Below are 22,350 nucleotides of genomic sequence, written 5' to 3'. Positions count from 1 at the left end.
TAGCGTATACTCAAGAATGAAGGGAAGACAAATAGCCAAGACCAGGAAAGTCAGGCTGAGGAAAGGCCATATCTTTGACACCCCCCCCCCCCCCGCCCCAGAGAATAGCTCTCATGGGGTGGGGATTTAACTCAGTTGATAAGAGTGCTTGCCTAATGTGGCGGTTTGAATAAGAAGTATACCTTATATAGGCTTGGGTATTTGAATATTTGGTTTCCAGTGGGTGGCATTGTTTGGGGGCAGAGGAATTTTGCTGGAGGAAGTACATAGCTTCGGGCTTAGCTTTGAGAATGCGCAGCGTCGCCCACTTCCGGTTTGCTCCTACAGCGGTTGAAGGTGCCATCTCTTAGCTTCCTGTTCCTGCTATAAGGCTGCTGTTTGCCGCTCTGCCTCTCCCACCCCCCTGCTGCGATGGACCCTTGGGACTTTTGGGCCAGATAAGCTCTTCCTTAAGTTGCCTTTGGTCGAGGTATTTTTATCACCACAACAGAAAAGTAACTAACATCTTAGCATGCTTGAGGCCTTGGGTTCGACTCCCAGCAGGGACTGTATAACTGAGTGTGGTGCTGCAGCTCTAATCATAGCTCTTGGGAGGGAAACGCAGAGGGATCAAGAGTTCAAGATCATCTTGGTTTACACAACGAGTTTGGAGCCAGTCTGGGCTCTCTGGAGACACTGTCTCAAACAAGCAAGCAAACAAGCCTTAAGTTAAATGTTGATAAATTGTATTCTTTAATTTTGCTATGTTAGTTTTAAATTTATAAGCTAATAGTATTAAACACTGTGGTATAAATCTTCTCACTGATCAGTAAAATATGCCCCATAAGTAATAAAATAAAATAATAATCAAGAACAAAGTAATAGCAATGACTAATCATTGAACCCTGAAAAGGGACTGTTATGTACTCCCACTTGATCTGCATAACAGCTCCATGAACTATATGCTATTATCAGCCACTTTTTTTTTTTATGAGACAGGATATCTCTATGTAGCTCTAGCTGTCCTAGAACTAGCCTGTGGAGCAGGCTGGCCTCAAATTCACAGAGATCAGCCTGCCTCTGCCTCCCAAGGCCTGAGACTAAAGGCAGGCACTACCACCTGAGGCTTGGTGAGGCACACCTGTCATCTCAGCTCTTAGGAGGCTGAGACAAGAGGACTAGAGTTGGGGCTAGCTTAGGCAAATTATTGAAACCCTATCTCATTTTAAAAAAAAAAGTAAATAAATGAGACAGCCCCAGAGGGAGAGAGAAAATGCTTAAAGAATGTACCTTCTATCAGGAGGCTAAAGCAGGAGGGTTGAAAGTTCAAGGCCTGCCTGGGAAACTTAGTGAGATCCTGTCTCAAAAAATGTGTGTGTGTGTGTGTGTGTGTGTCTGTGTGTGTGGGTCTGTGTGTGTGTGTGTATGTGTGTGTGGGTCTGTGTGTGTGTGTGTGTGTGTGTGTGTGTGTGTGTGTGTGTTGGACCTAAACACTGCAGGAAAAACAGAAACAAGAAAACAAACCACAAGGGGCTGGGGATTTAGCTCAGTGGTAGAGCGCTTACCTAGGAAGCGCAAGGCCCTGGGTTCGGTCCCCAGCTCCGAAAAAAAAAAAGAACCAAAAAAAAAAAAAAAAAAAAAAAAAAAAAGAAAACAAACCACAATCAGGGAAATAACAACCAAAAATTGGTATGCTGTTACACTTCTCTTTTAAATGAATTTCTGAGTTGTATAGACATGGTTTGAGCAAGAATCTAAACATATGGAAAACATTTAGTAAACGCTCACAGAGATCATAATATGGACAGCAGTTTTGAACTTTCTCTTCAAGAACAAATAAGAAGATAATAGTGTAAATAATCTTCGAAACTGGCAACGAAATCGAACTTTGAAATTATAGTCATCACTTCTGGAGATATCAGAGACCACATGCTGAGTGGATAGACTGAATCCTCCACGATGTTTCTACCACACTGAATAATCAAAACAATCCCTGGAGTCCATATTGTCCCCCTCTTACCTTCCCGGATGGCTGTGAAAGGGACTCCCTCCTCTGCGTTCATGCTGATGACTTTTAGAGCTACCAGTTGTCCATTTATCCTAGAAAGGGGTGGGGCAGACACACATACTCACTGAGAGGTTCAAAGCAACAGCTTAGAGTGGAGATTCTATTAAAAAACAAACAAAACCCTTTCCTTTACAATGTATCCTACTATTTAAACCTAGAATTTTCTCAAAACACAAAGCTCATTATGTATAAAACATGTTGCATATGTATTTTGAAACATCCTTCTCTTTGCTAAGGTGTGATGTTTTCTTTATAGAGCACCCATAGAAAGCAGAGAGGCACAGAGTGACCATCTCCTTCATAATACCTTCTGATCCCTCTGGTGCACTTAAGCCAGCCTTGTGTGCCATCTAACTTTGGCTGTGACTTCATAACTGTCCCCTTGCTTGAACACTTGTACCTCTTTTTACTTTCAGTAGAGTAGCTGGGGACATCATCTGAAAGTGAGAGTCAACACCTCATTTAGTTTTCAGACCTCAGAATCTCCACATTTCATGTCAGGTAACAGCCACCTTCTCTTTTTCTTTTGTTCTCTTCTCTCTTCTCCTCTCTCCTCTCTTCTCCTCTCTTCTCTCTCTCTCTCTCTCTCTCTCTCTCTCTCTCTCTCTCTCTTTCTCACTCTCTCTCTCTCTGTTGTTGTTAATTTTTGTTTTTGCAGAGGGTGAGGAGATGCAAGTTTTTTTGTTCAGACAGGGTCTTGCAATATAGCCCAGACTGGCCTCCAACTTTCAACTCTCCTGGGTGAGCCTGTTAGCAGCCAGAGTCATCTAGTAGCTTCCAAAGCACCCTCAGACTTGCCTTGGTCTCCCAACTCCCTCTCCCATCCTCTCCCTCCCTCCTTTAATTCTATATTTATTTATCCAAGAAGATTTTGTGCAAGTTCTTTACAACCATGGTGTTTCTAATACCATGAGATCCATATATCACAGTTTCTTCTCTCTCTGTTCCACATTTTCTTTTATCATTCCTGGTATTTTTTAATGGTCCGGCTGGCTTTGAACTCATAATAATGCTCTTGTCTCAGTTTTTCAAGTGCCAGCCACCATGCTTGGTTTTATCATTTCCATCTTATAGAATGTGGAATTTAACAATGTTATAGTATCTTATCATACAAATACATCACAATGTGTTTTGCCAATTCCAAATTCTTATAAACTGCAGTTTGCAGTTATTTTAAGAATACTGTGCTGGGCATGGTGGCTCCTGTTGTAACCCTAGCCCTTGAGTGGCTGAGGTAAGAGGAAGGTTGCCCCAAGGTCAGCCTGGGCTACATGGTGAGTTCTAGACCAACTTGGGCTTGCATGAGACTGTCTCAATGAAAAACCATGGTGATCATTTCTGCAGTTAAGTATGTTCCATTGCCTTCCATTGTTTCCTGGAATAATGGGAATTATTCCATTATTACAAAGTCATAGAATAGGCACTGCACATGTCTTCATTAGAGTGAAGCCATGCCCAGAGTGCTTCCTGAAGAGCATTGCACTGCTGAGCTCAGTCTCAGCTCTATTGATTGAAACTTCAGTTTGAAAAAGCGAGTTTAGAACTTCAGAAAAATTAAGAAGACAGTATAGAAAGTTCCTGTATCCTTGATGTTTCTTCTGTTGACTTAAGACTGTTGACTTAGGAAGGCACAGTTGTTACAGTTAGTGAACCAAACTGGGCACGGCAACCCACACCATGGCGACTTCTAGCACTTGGGAGATGGAGGCAGGAAACCAAGGAGTTCAAGGTCAGCCTCAGCTACACAGGAAGGACAGCTGGCCTGAAGGACACCAAGCTGCTATCATAAAGCAAAGCAAAACAACAAAAAACCTAAACTAAAAGATTGTACAATAATGATAATTAATGAACCAACTGACACATTATATTACAGCTCATAATTCATTAGGATTTTAAACTTTTTAACATTCCAATCTAATGGATTTTTTTTTTCCTTTTCTTTTTTTCGGAGCTGGGGACCGAACCCAGGGCCTTGCGCTTGCTAGGCAAGCGCTGTACCACTGAGTTAAATCCCCAGCCCCAGATTTTTTGTTTTTAAGATTTATTTATTTTGCGTATATGAGTATACCCTCGCTGTCTTCAGAAATAACCGATGAGGGCATCAGATTCTATTACAGATAGCTGATAGTTGTGAGCCACCATGTGGTTGCTGGGAATTGAACTCAGGACCTCTGGAAGAGCAGTCAGTGTTCTTAACCTCTGAGCCATCTCTCCAGCCAGGATTTCTTTAACTTTTACTTCATGTCCTTCTTATTGTCCAGATTCTATGCAGGACTATATTCAGTTGTTGAGTTGTACTAGGCCCCTCTTGGCTGTATGGTTTGCTACATTTTCCTTGGGTTTGATCTCCTGGATGGTTTTGAGGAGTGCAGGTTAAGAACTTTGAAGGATGACCCTCTCTTAGAGTGTTTTCCTGATATTTCTTTTGATTTTTCCATAAAAGTGTTGATTGTTTGGGCATTTAACATCATGTACCCCAATGACACTCATTTCCTATTGATGTTTCTCTTACGATTAAACTGGAATTCTGAGTTTGGGGGAAGGCCCAGAGCATCTTGACCATGTTTTATCATGGGGACACCTGTCATGACTTGAGACTCTTGATGTTGACTGTAATTGCCTGTCTGAGGTAGTTCTTTTTTTTTTTTTTTTTTTTTTTTTTTTTCTCGGAGCTGGGGACCGAACCCAGGGCCTTGCGCTTCCTAGGCAAGCGCTCTACCACTGAGCTAAATCCCCAACCCCCTGAGGTAGTTCTTGTTGAGTGTCTATTGTGAAGCGACTATCCACCACCCCTATATTAGGATCAACATTGCTAAGTATAACCTGCACTTTGAGCATGGAATCATTGAGATCCACTTCTGAGAGAGTAGATCCACGTAAGGTAACTGTGGTTCTTTTGCATGGGAGATTTATTTCTTCTCTCTTCTTTATTAATTTATTGAGCCATTCATTTGTAGCTGCAGAAACTCATAGATATTTTATTCTTTGGGTTATAACTCAATACCACTTAATTTTGTGCCCCGGTTTTGGCAGGTTTGCCCCTTGGAAACTCTTCCATTGATGCCCCTGTGGCTTCGCCAAACCGCTCCCAAGTGCTGGCTTAAATTGGATTTTCCTTCACAGTTCACTCTCTGTGGGTATCAATTTTAACTTCAACTTCATTACTTTTGGAACTGCATTTCCCAGTCTCTATTTATCTCACCTTTATTTCTCCTTTTCACAGGAACATTCTACCCAGATTTTTGCACTCACTTGTCTTTCAAATTTTGAACTTAAAATAGGGGGCTGGAGAGATGGCTCAGCAGTTAAGAGCACTGGCTGCTCTTTCAGAGGTCCTGAGTTCAATTCCCAGCAACCACATGGTGGCTCACAACCATATATAATGGGATCTGATGCCTACCTCTGGCATGCATGTGTACATGCAGATAGAGTACTCATATACTAAGAAAGGAGAAAAAGAGCTTTAGGGAAAGGTGGTCACTGGAGGTCCCTCCCAGTTAGGTTTTTTTTTTTTTTCCTTTATGCTTACAAAGGCAGACTGACTGCTGAGTTCAGGGTTGGCCTGGGACAGAACAAGGTTAGACTCAGGTGTGGTAGAAATGCTAATTTCATGATGGGGTCCCACCCAGCTACCTTATCGTCTGTGCTTAACAGAGGCAGGCAGACCTCCGAATTATTTTGCAATATTAAAAGAAAATGTGTGCTTGCTATCTCCTAAGAATTAAGGGACTGGGCTCACAGGATGCAGATTCACAGGATAATCAAAAGGGAACCTGGAGTCCTTTTGTGACAAGGTCTCACCACACCTGGGCTAGCCTAGTGACTAGCAAGCTCCACTGGTCTGATCCTCTGGTCTCCACTCCTTCCTGTCCTCACAGCGCTGGGGTTAAGGCACTCATAGCTTCCCCTGGATTGTTACATGGATGTGGAGATTTCAACTCAGGTCGGGAAGTGTTTCTGACACAATTTTCCATTCTATTACTAAACTGAGTTTCTTGAAAGCAATATATTATATTCTTAGTTCCCAGGGTAATCTGTGGTCATGAATCAAATCCTGGTTCTATACAATTAAAATTGTATTTCCCTGATAATCTTATTTTAACAAAGACAGCACAAATGCACACACTCTAAGATAAACACAAATATTTAGTTTTATGGTACTTGCACTTTTAAAGTATGAGTACCAGTAGTCATTATTTTCTTCATTGGATTATTTAAGCTAAGAGGTAAGGTTTTCCAACTCTCCTACCCTTACTAGAGGGTAGATGGACGGCCAGAACCTCATCTTCAAACCAAGTCCACTTGGTCTTTGGATACACATTCTTTTTTCCCAGCCATTCGGTATGTTTTAGGAATGCAGAGCGTCAGCCTTTGGATAGCCCACACTGTGAGAGTCAGGAAGGGCTAAGAGAAGCTCTAAAGACACCAACTGGCTCTCACTGGGTAGTAACTGATTTGGAGGTCAACAGTGGAGAAAGTCTACCCTCCTCAGTGGTTGATTTTAGCTAGGTTTTTGTTGTTTTGTTTTTTTCTTTGATGTCGCTTTGTTTGTTTGTTTGTTTTGCTTTTCAAGATTGTTAAAATCACCCTGTCTAGAGCAGAAGAGATGGCTCAGTGGTTAAGAGCACTGACTTCTCTTCCAGAGGTCCTGAGTTCAATTCCCGGCAACCACATGGTGGCTCACAACCATCTGATGTGTCTAAAGACAACTACAGTATACTCATATAAATAAAATAAATAAAATCTAAAAAACAAAAAATAAAAAAACACCATGTCTACCATCCCGTTGGCCCAGATATCCTGCCACAGTCCCAAAAGCTGTGAATGTTTCTACTATGTCAGTTGGCTTTATAATACAATAGATGAGATGCCCTTATCAAAATAGGGAGATGCCCTTATCAAAAGTCTTTAACGGGGTTGGGGATTTAGCTCAGTGGTAGAGCGCTTGCCTAGGAAGCGCAAGGCCCTGGGTTCGGTCCCCAGCTCCGAAAAAAAGAACAACAAAAAAAAAAAAAAGTCTTTAACAAGTCACTTACCTGCTGATGCCCTTGTAAACTGTGGCATAAGAACCTTCACCCAGCTTCTCCAAGTTCAAGTAAGATGAGGCTGCCCCAAAAGGGAAGCTCTTCTTCTGCTCCAAGGGTGGGGTGAGAGGTGGGAAGATAGAAAGAACATATAAAAAATATGTTGACTTATCTTTTCCCCAGGGACATTAGACAGTAGAGAGAGAGAGAGAGAGAGTGTGTGTGTGTGTGTGCGTATGTGTATATGTGTCTGTGTGTGTGTCTGTGTGTAAGTGTCTATGTTGTGTGTGCTTGTCTGTCTGTGTATGTATGTGTGCCTGTGCATGTGTGTCTGTCTACCTATCTGTCTGTGTACATGTATGTGTGTGTAAGCATCTCTGTATGTGTGCCTGTGCATGTGTGTCTGTCTACCTGTCTGTCTGTGTACATGTGTGTGTATGTCTCTGTGTGTGTCTGTGTGTATGTGTATCTGTATGTGCATGACCATGTGTGTCTGTGTGTCTGTGTTCATGTGTGTGTGTGTTTTTGTGTGTGTCTATGCGCATGTGTGCCTGTGTATTCTGTGTTGTGTGTGTATGTCTGTGCGTTGTGTGTGTGTATGCCTGTGTGTGTGTTGTGTGTGTGTTGTGTGTGTCTGTGTGTGTATGTGTGAGAGCACATGCAAGCCCACACAGGCGTCCCTGGAAGGTGAAGGCTAGACTAGCTTCCCTAGACAGGCACCCATGAAATTCTCCTTGATGCCTGTCAGCGGTTCACTCACCCATGGCACCCCCTGCCTCAGATTCTCTTCCTGAAAAGAATCACTGTTACTCCGTGGCCTTTTACTCTCCAACTTCTGGACTCTGGCAGCCTGGAGTCCCCTGGGGTGAAATGAAGCCGAGGAACATGATGCTTCTTTTAGGTCTGTTAGCTGGAGGAAGAGGAAAGCACGCACACAATGTGTGCAGTCAGACTTGGTGGCTGGCAAGCCTTTTCTTGGTTTTTATTTGCCTGGTTTTGTTTGTTTGGTTCTGGTTTTTGCTTGTGTTGTTGCTGCTGCTGCTGCTGTTGTTGTTGTTGTGTAGGCTTCCTACCATGAAAGGCAGGTTTCCTGAAAGTCAGATCTTAGAGACAACCATGTATGGTACCAATTACTGAAATACTAAATTTTTCCTTCACCTGCACAGTTTAACCCAGTCTCTTTGAGGGTATTTTCCATTTTCCTCATTTAACTCAGTTTGCCCCATACCTGCCCACCTTCCTGGGTACTTAATGTAACACCTTAGAAGAATCTAGTTAGACACTGCTAATGATCACGAGCTAATTACTGAAACTGAGAATCCACAGTGGACCTACCGGTATGGCGGCTTGCCCTCTACAGTTCAGCCCTACAATTTAGTGGCTCAGAGATGTCCAGAGAAGAACCACTTTCTCTGTTTCAAGTCAAAAGAGGCCAAACCCAAGGCTTATTCCCCTCGTCTGGTTTACAAGTACATCCCCAAACTTGATAACTACAGTCATAAATCCTCTGTGACTTTAATAGAATTTTCTTTTTATGAGTTTAGACCTACCGCAGAGGAATCAGACCCTGCTACAAGAGGGAGTGTCTGTCTGAATCGCTTGGTTTACTAAAGATGCTCCTCCCGGGATACAAGTACCTCAAATACAGCAGGCTCCGAGGTGCTTCCAGGCTGGCTCCTCTGACAGCTGTGCGCCTCGCCTCCCTCCGAACGGTGGTAGCAACTGCATCCTGGCTGCCGGCTCTTTGCACACAGCTCTTGACCCATACTAGTCCAGGTTCAAGGAGAAAACCGGCACTTGAACCTCTTCCCATCCGTCTCTTCTCTCCTCATTCGCTCCCCGCTCTGCCAGAGGTCAGCAGAGTGGAGCTTTCGTGTGACTCACACGAGGGCTCTGCCTGGAGCAGCCTCATGACTTCAGCAGTTTTAGCTCATCAGTGCAAAGAACTATGCATCAGAACCGCAGCGGCTGGCGCTCATGTGTGCACACCCGAAAACAAGGAGGCTCTTACCGAGAGAATACAACTGGGTGCACCAGGAGGCTCTTACCGAGAGAATACAACTGGGTACACCAGCTTACCCCAGCCACCAGTCAGTTCTGTGGCTACACTCACTTTTCCAGAATTCGACTAGTGTCTATTGGGTTTCCCCTCGCTAAAGTGGTCATGCCGAGGGGTGTCTTATCCCTTGCTTTCCTGAAAGCCTCTTAGTTTTCAAACTTTTTTCTTTTGAGTCCTTGTCTCTCACAAGACTAGCCCAGCTAGCCTCCAAGTGGAGGTAATCCTCCTGCCTCAGTTTCCCCAGTCCGGGATTGCAGATGTGTGCCATCTGACTCAGATTGGTTTTCCAACATTCAAACGAGTGTGCCACCTAGCCAACTTTTAGAGTCAAAGGAACCAGAGAACGGTGGGGTGGAAAGGGAGCTGAGGATTCCTCCCTCTGCCTCCAAACAGAAGTCCATCTCAGTCTGACAGGGCAGTCATTCCTTCAAACACTATATAATAAATGCCTGTGTTGATAAAACTCTACTAACAGTGCAGAGTCAACGGTGGAGAGAGGAGTTTGAGCTGGGTATGGTGGCACATTTAAATATATATGTGTATATATATATATATATATGACATTACTTCTTTTTAATTTAAGATTTTATTTAATATTTATATGGATACACTGTAGTTATCTTAAGACACACCAGAAGAGGGCATCAGATCTCATTGCAGATGGTTGTGAGTCACCATGTGGTTTCAGGGAATTGAATTCAGGACCTCTGGAAGAGCAGTCAGTGCTCTTCACCACTGAGCCATCTCTCCAGCCCCCAGCCCTCCACCCCTAACCCCCGCCCCCACCCCCATCCCCTATTCCGTGACACAAATAACATGCACAACAATTTCTGTGAGAAAAAGGGCTAAGTCTGTTATCACAACAGTATCATGGATATTTAACAACCGAACTTTCAGACATTAAATCTTAACTTTTACGTGATTTAATTGTGGTGGTTTGAATAGGAATGGCCCCCATAAACTCATGCATTTGAAAGCTTGGCCCATAGGTAGTGGAACTATTAGGAGGTATGGCTTTGTTGGAGTAGGTGTGCCCTTGTTGGAGGAAGTGTTTCAGTGTAAAAGTGGTCTCTGAAGTCTCATATGCTCAAGCATAAGCCCCAGTAGAGCAGTCTCCTGCTGCCTGTGGATCAAAATGTAGAACTCTCAGCTCCTTCCCCGCTCCAGGTCTGCCTGCATGACACCATGCTTCTTGCCTTGATGCTAATGACTGAGTCTCTGAAGCTGCAAGTCAGCCCCACTTAAATGTTTTCCTTTATAAGAGTTGGCTGTGGTCATGGTGTTTGTTCACAGCAATAGAAACTCTAACTAAGGGAGCTGGAGAGATGGCTCAGTGATTAAGAGCACTGATTGTTCTTCCAGAGGTCCCGAGTTCAATTCCCAGCAACTACATGGTGGCTCACAACCATCTGTAATGGGATCTGATGCCCTCTTCTGGTGTGTCTGAAGACAATTAGACTGTACATAAACAAAATAGATAAATAAATCTTTCTAAAAAAAACCTTAAGACACTAACCTTGAGCATATATTTTAAGTTTTATTTCAAAATTGCTACAAGCAAGCAAGGTATGGGGTCCCTGCCTGTATGGTCAGCACTTGGGAAGCAAGCAAGAAGAGTGCCATGAATTAGAGGTCAGTCTGGGTTACAGAGTGAGTCTGTATCTCAAAACAAAGGCAAAAAGAGAAACAGATTGCTACATACGATCTAAGACAAGTCCATTCAAAGATTTACTAACATTTGAGACACTTAAAAGGAGAGAGATAGAAAGTAAGAGAGACCAATGATGCAAAAGGACAGGGAGTAGGCAGGAAAACAGTTAAACGTTTGACTGACATACAACTGAGGGAAATTATTTGTTATCACAATAAACTTTCACTTATTCATTACAATAAAATTTGTCAGAAATGCTAATTTTGGATCTGGTGAGATGGTTCATTGGGTAAATGTCTTTGCACCAAGTCTACTGACCTGACTTTGCCTTGAGACCCAAAGGTAGAAAGAGGGAACTGACTGCCTTTGGCAAGCTGTCCTCCGAGTGCGACATGCACGCCATGGCATATGCAACCTGCTGACTGTTTCCTCAAAGAAGATGGCAGATTTTATCATAGACAAATTACATCCTAACTGGATGTGGTGACACAGACCTGAGACAGAAGGATCCTGAGTCTCGACTACGTATTAAGACCTTACGAAAGAAGGAAGGAAAGAAAGAAAGAAAGAAAGAAAGGGAGGAAGGAAGAAAGAAAGGAAGAAAGAAAGATTAGATTAGATTAGATTTTAGACTGGGATGTGGGGAGTGGTGGGAGAGTATTTCACTCTGTAGCCCAGGCTAGCAGAACTCACTACGTAGCTCACAGAAGCCTTAGACTTGTGGCAAACCTCTGGCCTCAACTTCCCAATTGCCAGAATTACAGATGGCGTACCATATACCAAAGAAGTTTTAAAAATTCAAAATGGCCAGCATTTGTATAAGCTGAAGGGATTATGCAGTTAACTTACAAACATGAATAGAGGATTATTTTAATTAACTTCTCTTTGTGTGTGTGTGTGTGTGTGTGTGTGTGTGTGTGTGTGTCTGTGTGTGTGGAGTTGGCTTATTTCTGAAGGATTAAATTGTTATTTACCAACTAGAGAGGACACCTGAAGGGAAACTGTAAAATATTCTTCAGAATTCTCAAAATTTAACAATTCATGGTTTGCTGAAGGTCAAGGAGAAACATTGGATGCTTCTTTAAGATTATTTTTTAGCTCTGTGTCCAGAACAATCATTTTTGTTACCAGAGATTTCTGAAAAAGGACAGAGATCGAGATGACTTCCTTGCAAACTGCATCATAGCAGTTCGCACTTGAGACCAACCAACCAAACTGTGCCTTCTGTAGCCTGGTGGATATCCTAGGCCCTGTCCGCCTGGGGCTTGCACACTGTTGCTCCTCCCCCACACCCCCACGCCCGCGGAGAACTGCCCGAACGAAGCTCATGGAATTGAGAGCCCCCTCATCCGCCCCAGTGCCTGCCACCCCTTAAATGGACAGGCACGGACTGTAGCTCCATTCAGACTGCTGCAAGATCCCTCAGGCTAGCTCAGCGCGGCTCACTCTTAACTGCAACCACACCACCCCCCTACCCCGCCCCCGCGCTTCGTCCTCCCCCTCATCCCCCCACCCTTGCGCTACCCCCCCTCCCGGTCTTCCCTGGGCTTGCATTTACCGTCCCTCCTTTTTCTTCTCAGCCTCTTTCCAGAGAAGCTGGGTTGATACAAATGGTTCATCCATTCATTCTTTTACTTATTTATCTATCGATTTGATGGTTTGAGAAAGTCTCACGTGGGCTGGACTGGAACTCGCTTTGTAGCCAAGGATGCAGGTGAATTCCTGATCTTCCTGCCTCCACCTTTTAGTATTAGGATTGCAGGTGTGTGCACCACAGCCACTCTGCCTTTTTTTTTTAACTTAGCAATAAAATTATAGGTTATTGATAATAACCTGACAGGCCCGTGCTAAGGTGTTCCCCTGAGAAATCATACCAGCTAACAGACCTAGTATAAAAAAGATTTAGAGGGGGAACAAAAATACTCACAGGAGGAAATATGGAGGAGACAAAGTGTGGAGCAGAGACTGAAGGAAAGACCATCAGTTTAGTTTTTCTATCACATTTTGGCGGTACTTTTCCTTTCTCAAATGTTGTGATTTCAAACCACTGTGTTTATTTGAAAATTTGCATATTCTCCTGTCTGCTCTGTTTTTATTAAATTTAATATTTGGAGGGGGGGTATTATTGACTTTCAGACAAATCCGCTAGGCTCCGCCCAACAGCTATCTAGCAACGGCTTTCGTCATCACCCAGTGGCCAGGTCAGGTTAAGAGTCAGATGTGGCAACCTATAAAAAGGCTACTCACTGAGCACCGTCCCCCACCACCTGAGGAGAAGGGGAGGAGGGATGGGAGAAGGATTAGGAGGAGCAGAAGGGGGACAGTGAGCAGAGTGTAATAAATTAAACAGAGAATAAATTAAAAAAAAGAAGACTGCTTACTACTCCAGCTCTCTCCCTCCTCTTCTTCCACTCTCTCTCTCTGTTCCTGTGTGTTCCTAGCTAGCCTCTCTTTCTCTCTTCCTTTCTTTTTTTCTTCCCCTCTTTCTCTGCCTCTATCCCTTTTCCAGGTCTCTGCTTCCTTCCCCCACAATAAATCTTTTTTTATTGGATTTTTTAATTTACATTTTAAATGTCATCCCCTTTCCCAGTTTCCCCTCCAGAAACCCATTATCCCATCATCCCTCCCCCCTGCTTCTATGAGGGTGCTCCCTCACCCACCCATGCGTGCACTCCCTCCCACCTCCCTGCCCTGACATTCCCCTACACTGGGGCATCGAGTCTTGACAGGACTAAGGGCCTCTCCTCCCATTGATGCCTGACAAGGCCATCCTCTGCTACATATGCAAATGAAGCCATAGGTCCATCCCTGTGTTCTCTTGGGATGGTGGTTTATTCCCTGGGAGCTCGGGGGGAGGGGGTAGGGGGGGTTCTGATTGGTTGATATTGTTCTTCTTATGGGGTTGCAAACCTCTTCAGTTCCTTCAGTCCTTTGTCTAACTCCTGGATTGGGGACTCCGTTCTCAGTCCAATGGTTGTCTGTGAGCATCCACCTCTGTATTTGTCAGAGCCTCTCAGGAGACAGCTATATCAGACTCCTGTCAGCAAGCATTTCTTGGCATCAGCGATATTGTCTGGGTTTGGTGTCTGTATATAGGCTGGATTCCCAGATGGGGCAGTCTCTGGATGGTCTTTCCTTCAGTCTCTGCTCCACACTTTGTCTCCTCCATATTTCCTCCTGTGAGTATTTTTGTTCCCCCTCTAAATCTTTTTTATACTAGGTCTGTTAGCTGGTATGATTTCTCAGGGGAACACCTTAGCACGGGCCTGTCAGGTACTCAAGCATTCCCGACACATTATATTGCATTATATTTCATAACAAATATCATCTAATAATTTTTCTCTAATATGTGGGTAATCTCAGATGTTCCACAGTACTAACATTAAAAAATACTATCAGAAATGATGAAAATAAGCCCTAGTACCCACATAATGGAATGCTAATACTTCAATACAAATAGAATGATATCTTAATGACAGAGTGATGACCAGGGTACACGGTGAAGTGAAGAAGCAAAACCAAGAATGATGCCTATAAGTCTTACTCTTGTCGTAAAAGAATGAGACAAAAACTCTCATGCAGCTCATGCATGCAACCCCAGCAGTGGAACAGCTGAGGCAGGAAGATCGTCATAGGATTGGTGACAGCCTGGATAAATAATTAGACCTTGGGTGGGGAACGACACAAAGGAGCTGGTAGTGCAAGTTTGTAACACACAAGATGGCTGAGACAGGAGGATTTCCAGTTTAAGTCCAACTTGGATTACATATTCGGACCCTGTTTCAAAAACAACCACAAAACCAACCAACAACAACTTAGAAACAAACAAATCAGAATGTCCTGAATTAAAAAGCAGTATTTCTTAAAAGCATTCACCCAGAGTCTATACACATATATTATCTATCTATCTATCTATCTATCTATCTATCTATCTATCCTTCATCTATCAATTATCTATCTATATCAACTATCACTATCATCTCTATCATCTAATAGCTATGTATCATATAACATCTATTTGTCTGTCTGTCTAGCATCTATCTCCCTGTCCATTTCTGACCATAATAGGTAGGCTTTCAATAAAATTAAAACAATAACCAAAAGTTGTCCTCTGGACTTCCATGAAACTCAGTTTGCGCCCCCACTCCCCAGCCCTCCCCTTACACACAAAATAAAAATGTAATTAAAAAATCAAAGTTGGGCATGGGGGTGAAAACCTTTAATGTCAGCGCTTGGGAGGTAAAGGCAGGCAGATCTCTGTGATCTCTGTGAGGGTCCCTTACTGCCTTAGGCCGTGGTCCTGTATAACTGCACTGTTGTACAAACCAAGCTATCTCTCACAGCAACACCTTGTAAGCACACTTCCCTGCCTGGGAGGTTATTTTTAGGCCATTGCTTTCCAGTCCTTTTAGCATGTGGATCTACACATACAGCGTCACTTAGCACTCCTTCCTGGGCATCCCAACATGGTTGACCCTCAACAGGTAAAATACTGTTTTGGAGGTGAGATCCAGAGTGTGGGAAAAACCAGAATAGGAGGCAGGAATCTATTATCAGGGCAAGGAACATGGAATATATTTTTCCTGCATAGCCTTGTGCATGCTAAGTAAGGGGCTATCCCTAAACTATATTTCTAGCCCCTGTGAAAATAGAATTTAAAGCTATAAAACAAAACATAGTGTTAGATATTTGACATTTTTGTGCAAACAATGTCCAATACTTCAAAATTCCTGAATTGGGGAACATGGTCGTTTTGCCTCACATATGCTTTTGAACACCACCAGTGGGTATCTTACTCTTTATTTAAGGTAGTGGAATAAAAGACAGTGTGGGAAGTAATAACACCAACTTCACAACGAAAACTAAGCACAAGTAAACAGCACATCGATATCCAGTAATAATAATACAAAACGTGAAGCACACGTGCGAGCCAAGGTACAAGGGAGACGCTGCGTGTGATGGATGTTAACTTGACCACATCGAGAATTAACTAAACTCGAGTGGCTGGCTGAATTACTTGAAAATAGAATACCTACCCAAAATCCAGATCATTTGAGGTGGGAAGTTTCTGGTGGCAAACGACAGAAATGACATAGAAGAAGGAAGTTCATACTCTTCGCTTTCTTGCCCTTGCTTCCCATTGGGAGACAGTTATTGTTTAACCATAGCCTGTAAACCATTCTAATCAATCCCATGTCTATATCTCATCTGTCTGTCCGCCTGTCCATCCATCTGTCTACCTATCCTATCCATATCCCATGTTTATAGGATATGTATATGAAGGGTATATATGAAGCTATGTATACACACATATATACACATGGGCTATTACTTGAAATGAAACAAAACCACTGGTGGTTGATGGCTGCTGGGGAAGGGAGTCAGTTCTCTTTGGGGGCGTGGCTGCTGGTAAACTGACCACATCCATGAGCTTGTAGTTGGATCTGACTGAACTTAGTGAAGCATAAAGATGTGAAGATTGGTGGGGGGTGGGGCACATGTTATGGGGTCCAGGAGGAGATGGGGGTAGGAGGTGGATATAATCAAGATACATTGTATCCTTGTGAGAAAACATCAACGAATAAATGAAAAAATATTTTTAAAAGGAGCATGAGCTTTTTCTTTCTGGTTGCTGTGGATTTTGCTGACACACAAGCTGTGTTTCTCTAACACTGGGAAGAAACACTATTCTGTGCATGAAACTGTGGGAGCAACTGTCTGCTAATGTGACAAAGACTAGCCACACATTTTGAGATACTTACCTATCAGGTAGGCAATGGTCACCTACATTCCCTAGGTTCAGTCCAAGCGCCTGGTTTTGTCAAACAGGTTCCAATGACCTTGAAAACATACAGCTTTATACTACAGTGTGATGAGTCAAATGGCATGAACAAGCACCGTGCACACGCACATGCACACGCGCACACACACTAAACGAATACGTAATTAAATAATGTAAAAACTTTAAAACAAAACCAATAGTGTTGGTGTGTTTGTGTGCTAGTGAATTTCTGCGCTTTAAAGTGCTCCCATTGTCTTAGCATTGTCCTAAAGCTTCTTGCTCTGTGGAGGGAGAGAGGTTAGCGTGGAGCTCTTACCTTGGACATTAGAGTGTACTCTCCAGTGTAGGCAGTAGGGTTAGATCTGTTTTTAAAAATATACAGTGGAAGTTACTGCTGCTTTCTAGGATGCATGTATTGTGGATATATATGCATAAATGCAAATTTAAAAAATCAGACGTCAAATCTGATCCCCAGGGACCCTGTGTGAGATCGTAGGAGGCTCCAATCTCATTCTCCAGTGCCTGAGCCCCTGCTGACTTTGGGTACAGGACGAGGATAGCCTCGTTCCAACAGCGCCACTTGGTGGCTAAGACCAGACCTGACCAGGTCAACTTTTTCTTCCAAACTCCAAGTCTCAGCACGAACTCCAATTTTCCTAGAATTTTGCTTCTCGTAGCTGGCTTGACCCTACCTCTTGTAGTCCTTTTCCACGTTTACATGTATCTTTTTAAAAAACTGTTCTTCGTCTTATTCAGTTGCTTCCTAAATTTCTCTGACTCTCCCAACTGTCTTCAGCGTGTGCTGCCACTAGAATCAACCCAGCCACGGTGGCTGCAATGCCACACCACCCTGATGCACCCCACCGTGCCTGAAATGTACGGACATGAACAAGGACCCTGAAAACCAAGCGGTTCAAAACATTGTGTGAAACCTTTAATTCAAGTCTCCTCTCAGACACAGTCCCTTCCAGTGTGTTCCCCGACATAACAATCATCTCTAAAGCCAAGGAGGGAGATGGAGGTGGGAAACAAGAAAAGAAGATACAGATGGAGAGGAAGGGAGAAGGAAAGATAGGAAGAAAGAAAAGAGAAGGAACAAGGGGGAGAAAGAGCGAAAATGGAATGAAGGAGGGACAAGCAAAGGAAGGACGGTGGGTCTTGACTGCTTGGTGGAAGGTGCATTCCGAGTCCTCTCTGCGCTTACAGCACTGGAACTGAAGAGAGGCGTAAGCAGACACCAATGATTCTCAGCTCATTAACTCAGGGGACTAAAAAATAACCATTCAGGAGGCTGGTCAGAAGCATTGCTGCAGCCCCCCGACAGACAGAGCTAGATACTGAGGTTATATCTCAGCAATAAATAAATAATTAAACACACAAATAAACGTTAAACCAAGTGTGGTGGCTCACACCTGTCGGCATTGGAGAGGTGGATGCAGGGGGATTTGATCAGTTGTGTAGTGAGTTTGAGGTTAGCCAGAAAGCTACGTGCACTCTGACTTAAAACAAATCCAACCAAAACACATACATACAAACATACATACATACATACATACATACATACATACATACATAATCCATGAGGCATATGAACATACAACTTGAAAGCAATGTGTGCCATTTGGGAAGGCAGATGGCCAGTGCAAGGAAGACAGACGAGAGATGGTGATAGGGACAGTGGACTCGATTGAGGTGTAATTATGTGCATATGTGCAAATGTCATAGCATAATCAGTTATTTTCCACAACTAATACAAACTAATAAAATTAAATAATACTGCACTTAAATCACATGTACTTTAATCTGAAAGAAACAGCAAAGGAATGGTCCACCTAGGTGTCAAGGCAGCCCTGTGAAAATGTAGTGATTTTGTTGCCCACATCTCCACCTAAAAAGGTGACTATGAATTTTCTAAGAGTCAGGCACATGGCTGCTTCTCACTGAATTTAAGTTGCCTGGTTGCTTCATGCCCCATTGAGGAGAGAGGTTGCTTCGGGTTAAACCGACACCATTTCTTAGTTTCTTATTCCTAGAGTTTAGCTTCTTGGTAAACTGTTTCAGACTCATTTTAGATGTTTATGTTATTTTTTTTTTCAGTTAGGAGATTGAACCCAGGGCCTTTGAACATATCGGACAAACATTCTACCACTGAATTACAACCTCTTGGATATGGATTTTATCATGTTGTGTATATTGCATATCAATTTCTGGGTTTGTTTTTGTGTGTGTGTGTGTATAATAAAACTTCAGTGTGGAGAAAAATAACATGTGGAGGTCAGAGGACAGAGGTCGGTGTTCTTCTTCCACTTTAAAGTGGGAATGGGGTCTTGAACTCATGGTCTTCGGGTCTGTGCAGCAAGCACCTTTCCTGGCTGAGCCATCTTGCCATCCCCTAGGAGATGTGTTGGTCCACACTGTATGGAGCACACATTCTTCCCTTTGGCCTCGGGCTACAGGGGCACTGTTTTCTGTCCTCTAGTCTTCCTCTCTGTCACAGCTCCTGTGAGGACCTCATCTTGTCTCCTCAGCCATGCTCTTCTCTGAGAACCAGAATTCATGAAAAATGACTACTTACTACAAAAGATCACAGAACACTGCTCAGAATGGCACCGTAGGTCAAAAACATTCATAAGTCAGTTTGGGAAGGAGCCATTATTAACCTCGTGGTCCAAAGGAAATCGATTTCTAAGTTTAAATAAGGTCAGTTGCCAATACAACTTCGAGATGTTATTATTGTTATTTTTTTAGTAGCCTGGAGCTTAGTGCTTTAAAAATATTTTCAGAATGCTAGGATATATCATGGATTTTGTCAGGGAAAAAAATCCTTAAGACATAAAAATAAGAGAAAAAAGTACAGACTGTATAAAAAATTTTCAGCACAAAGCTGGGTGCAGTGGTGCACACCTTTAATTCCAGCACTCGGGACGCAGAGGCAGGAGAAGCTTGAGTTCAAAGTCAGCCTGATCTAAAAAATGAGTTTTAGGATAGCCAGAGCTATACAGAGAGACCCTGTCTTGAAACACCTTTCCCCCTAGAAATTCAGACATTTTATTTAGATTTCATTAACATTTGCGATCGCTAACATTTAATTATGCATATGCTTTAATGTAGACCTTTTGAATATAAGACTTAAGTATTCTCATGTAGCACATGCTTCCTCTAAAAGAACTTCTGCTTACCTACATGTGGCAGTCAGCTCCTTGATCCACTGCCTGATTAGGCTTGGGTTTGAGATAAGTTGGAATTGCTTCTGTTTAAGTCAGTTCCTACTTTATCACATGTCACGAGGGGCTCTTAGCTCCTTGTCTTAGTCAGTGTCTCCCTGTATAAAGTTCAGCTGCAAGGAAAGTGCTTCCTGGTGTCAGTGAGAGGTGCGTATCCTTCCTCCAAAGTGTCAGCCACTTAGAGTCATGTTCAGGGTCTGCACTATATCTTTTTTTTTTTAACAGACTTAATTCATTTATTTTTCTTGTATAAAAACACTTATGTGGTGGCCACAGCTGGAGCCTGGGTCCTCTGAACAGAGACTCTGGTGTGGGTTTTCACAAGATGGTCAGTGAATTCCTGATAAGGAGACTTGGTGAACACAGTCTCTTTCCAGAGGTCGGGGGTCAGGTAGTTGTAGGTCTTGGAGATGGCATCAAAGGTGGCCTTGGCAAAGTTGCCCAGGGTGGCAGTGCAACCCCTGGCTGAAGTGTAGCAGTCTTCTATACCGGCCATCATCAGTAGCTTCTTGGGCACAAGAGCAGAGACAATGCCAGTGCCTCTGGGGGCAGGGATGAGATCCACCAGCACAGAGCCACAGCGGCCTGTCACCTTGCACCGCACAGTGTGGGGCTTGCCAATCTTGTTCCCCCAGTAGCCTCTCCGCACTGGAGAAAGCTTGGCTAGGATGATGGCCCCTTGGATGGCAGTGGCTACCTCCTTGGAGCACTTAACACCAAGACCAACGTGGCCCTTGTAGTCCCCAATAGCGACATAAGCCTTGAACCTGGTCCGCTGGCCAGCCCGAGTCTGCTTCTGCACTGGCATGATTTTCAGAACCTCATCCTTTAGAGATGCACCCAGGAAAAAGTCAATAATCTCAGACTCCTTAAGGGGCAGGGAGAACAGGTAGATCTCCTCCAAGGACTTGATCTTCATGTCCTTAACCAGGCGGCCCAGCTTGGTGACGGGGATCCACTCCTTGTCTTCAGCTTTACCTCCACGAGCACCGTGGCCTCGACCACCGCCACGGCCTCGGCCACGACCGCAGCCCCTAAGGCCGCTGCCGAATCCTCCACCAAAGCCGCCGCGGCCTCCTAATCCTGGGCCCCCGGGTCCTCCGGGCCCTCCCGCTGCACAGGCGTCATCCGCCATTTGGTGTTTTTCCCGAAGAAGAAGAAGCTGCACTATATCTTTATATACTTTCAGAGTCTTAAAAAAAAAAGATTTATTCACTTATTATATATAAGTACACTGTTGCTGTCTTCATGCACACCAGAAGAGGGCATCGGATCCCATTACAGATGGTTTGTGAGCCACCATGTGGTTGCTGGGAATTGAATTCAGGACCTCTGGAAGAGCAGTCGGTGCTCTTAACCGCTGAGCCATCTCTCCAGCCCACTGTTCAGAGTCTTAATAAAATGACTCGAGTAATAAATAACCGTCTTTATATCCAAACATGAATGCACATCACAAATACAGATACAGCAAAGATAGGCCGGAGCTGTTTGTCTGTCTGTCATTCTGACCCGCCTGAGATGCAGCTCTGTGCACCATGCTCTTCCCTTCTGTCAATCTCACTCTGTTTTGCGTTTGAATGTTCACCTGTGCACATGTATGTTTGGAGGGTGCCCATGCACATGCATGTGAAAGGCAGTGGTCAACAATGGATGTCTTCCCCAGTTGTTCTCTTAATGTTTTTTGAGACAGAGTCTCTCACTGACTCCTGAGCTAACCAATTTCGTTGGAACAGCTGGCCATCAAGCCCTGGGTCCTGCCTCCCTCTCCCTGTCCTGGGATGACAGCACACAGATGCTGTGTTGAGCCTTTTCGAGTGCTAGATATCCACATTCAGGTCCTCAGGCCTGCAAGGGAAGCACTTTGCCAGCTAAGCCCTCTCTGCAGTGCTGTCTCCAGCCTTTCTAAGTGCTAATTCTGAATGCTGTTAAAACCTTGAGTAAGGAGAAAACCGTGTCTAGGGAACTGGGAAACGTAGATTGTGTTCTGTCTCTTAGGAATGTTGGACTGATTTAACAACTCACTCAATTCTGTCTGTATTTTAGTAATAAAATGTATATTGTACTGTTATTAAAGTTAGTCCACAGGGACTGGAGAGATGGCTCAGTGGTTAATAGTACTGACTGCTCTTCTAGAGGTCCTGAGTTCCATTCCCAGCAACTACATGGTGGCTCACAACCATCTGTAGTGGGATCCAATGCCCTCTTTTGGTGTGTCTGAAGACAGCAACAGTATACTCACATACATAAAACAAATAAATATTTAAAAAAAATTAGGGCTGGTGGGCTGGAGAGATGGCTCAATGGTTAAGAGCACTGACTGCAGGGGTTGGGGATTTAGTTCAGTGGTAGAGCACTTGCCTACCAAGCACAAGGCCCTGGGTTCGGTCCCCAGCTCACAAAAAAAAAAAAAAAAAAAAAAAGAGCACTGACTGCTCTTCCAGAGGTCCTGAGTTCAAATCCCAGCAACCACATGGTGGCTCACAACCATCTGTAATGAGATCTGATGTCCTCTTCTGGTGTGTGAAGACAGCTACAGTGTACTCAAATACATAAAATAAATAAA

At 43.7% G+C, this 22,350-nt stretch overlaps 1 protein-coding gene, 1 long non-coding RNA gene and 1 pseudogene across 5 annotated transcripts in view; 1 reads left to right on the top strand and 2 right to left on the bottom strand.

Moving 5' to 3' along the window:
• The window catches only part of Cdk15 (cyclin-dependent kinase 15), a 93,460-nt gene extending 84,540 nt beyond the window's left edge, over positions 1-8,920 (bottom strand). For 2 of the 3 annotated variants that reach the window (XM_039084845.2, XM_039084847.2), the window contains exons 1-4: positions 8,709-8,837; positions 7,832-7,981; positions 7,084-7,178; positions 2,000-2,079 (exon numbers count right to left, since the gene is read on the bottom strand). In XM_039084845.2, coding sequence (XP_038940773.1) covers positions 2,000-2,079; positions 7,084-7,178; positions 7,832-7,981; positions 8,709-8,837 — 454 coding nt within the window. Of the gene's footprint in view, positions 1-1,999; positions 2,080-7,083; positions 7,179-7,831; positions 7,982-8,708 lie in introns of all 3 variants that reach the window. The other variant, XM_039084848.2, reaches the window with a different exon arrangement.
• LOC134480372 (uncharacterized) lies at positions 272-9,598 on the top strand. 2 transcript variants are annotated; one of them, XR_010054790.1, is made up of 2 exons: positions 272-469; positions 8,616-9,598. It is a non-coding gene; the product is annotated as an uncharacterized LOC134480372 (long non-coding RNA). The 2 variants fall into 2 exon arrangements; XR_010054791.1 differs by lacking the exon at positions 272-469 and adding an exon at positions 1,644-2,548.
• Positions 9,599-19,996: 10,398 nt separating this feature from the next.
• On the bottom strand, positions 19,997-20,945 carry Rps2-ps15 (ribosomal protein S2, pseudogene 15; annotated as a pseudogene).
• Between the last annotated feature and the right edge of the window lie 1,405 nt (positions 20,946-22,350).

Source organism: Rattus norvegicus, chromosome 9, assembly GCF_036323735.1.
Source record: "Rattus norvegicus strain BN/NHsdMcwi chromosome 9, GRCr8, whole genome shotgun sequence".
In the NCBI taxonomy this organism is placed as follows: domain Eukaryota; kingdom Metazoa; phylum Chordata; class Mammalia; order Rodentia; family Muridae; genus Rattus; species Rattus norvegicus.
This window is presented reverse-complemented; position numbering and strand designations above follow the sequence as displayed.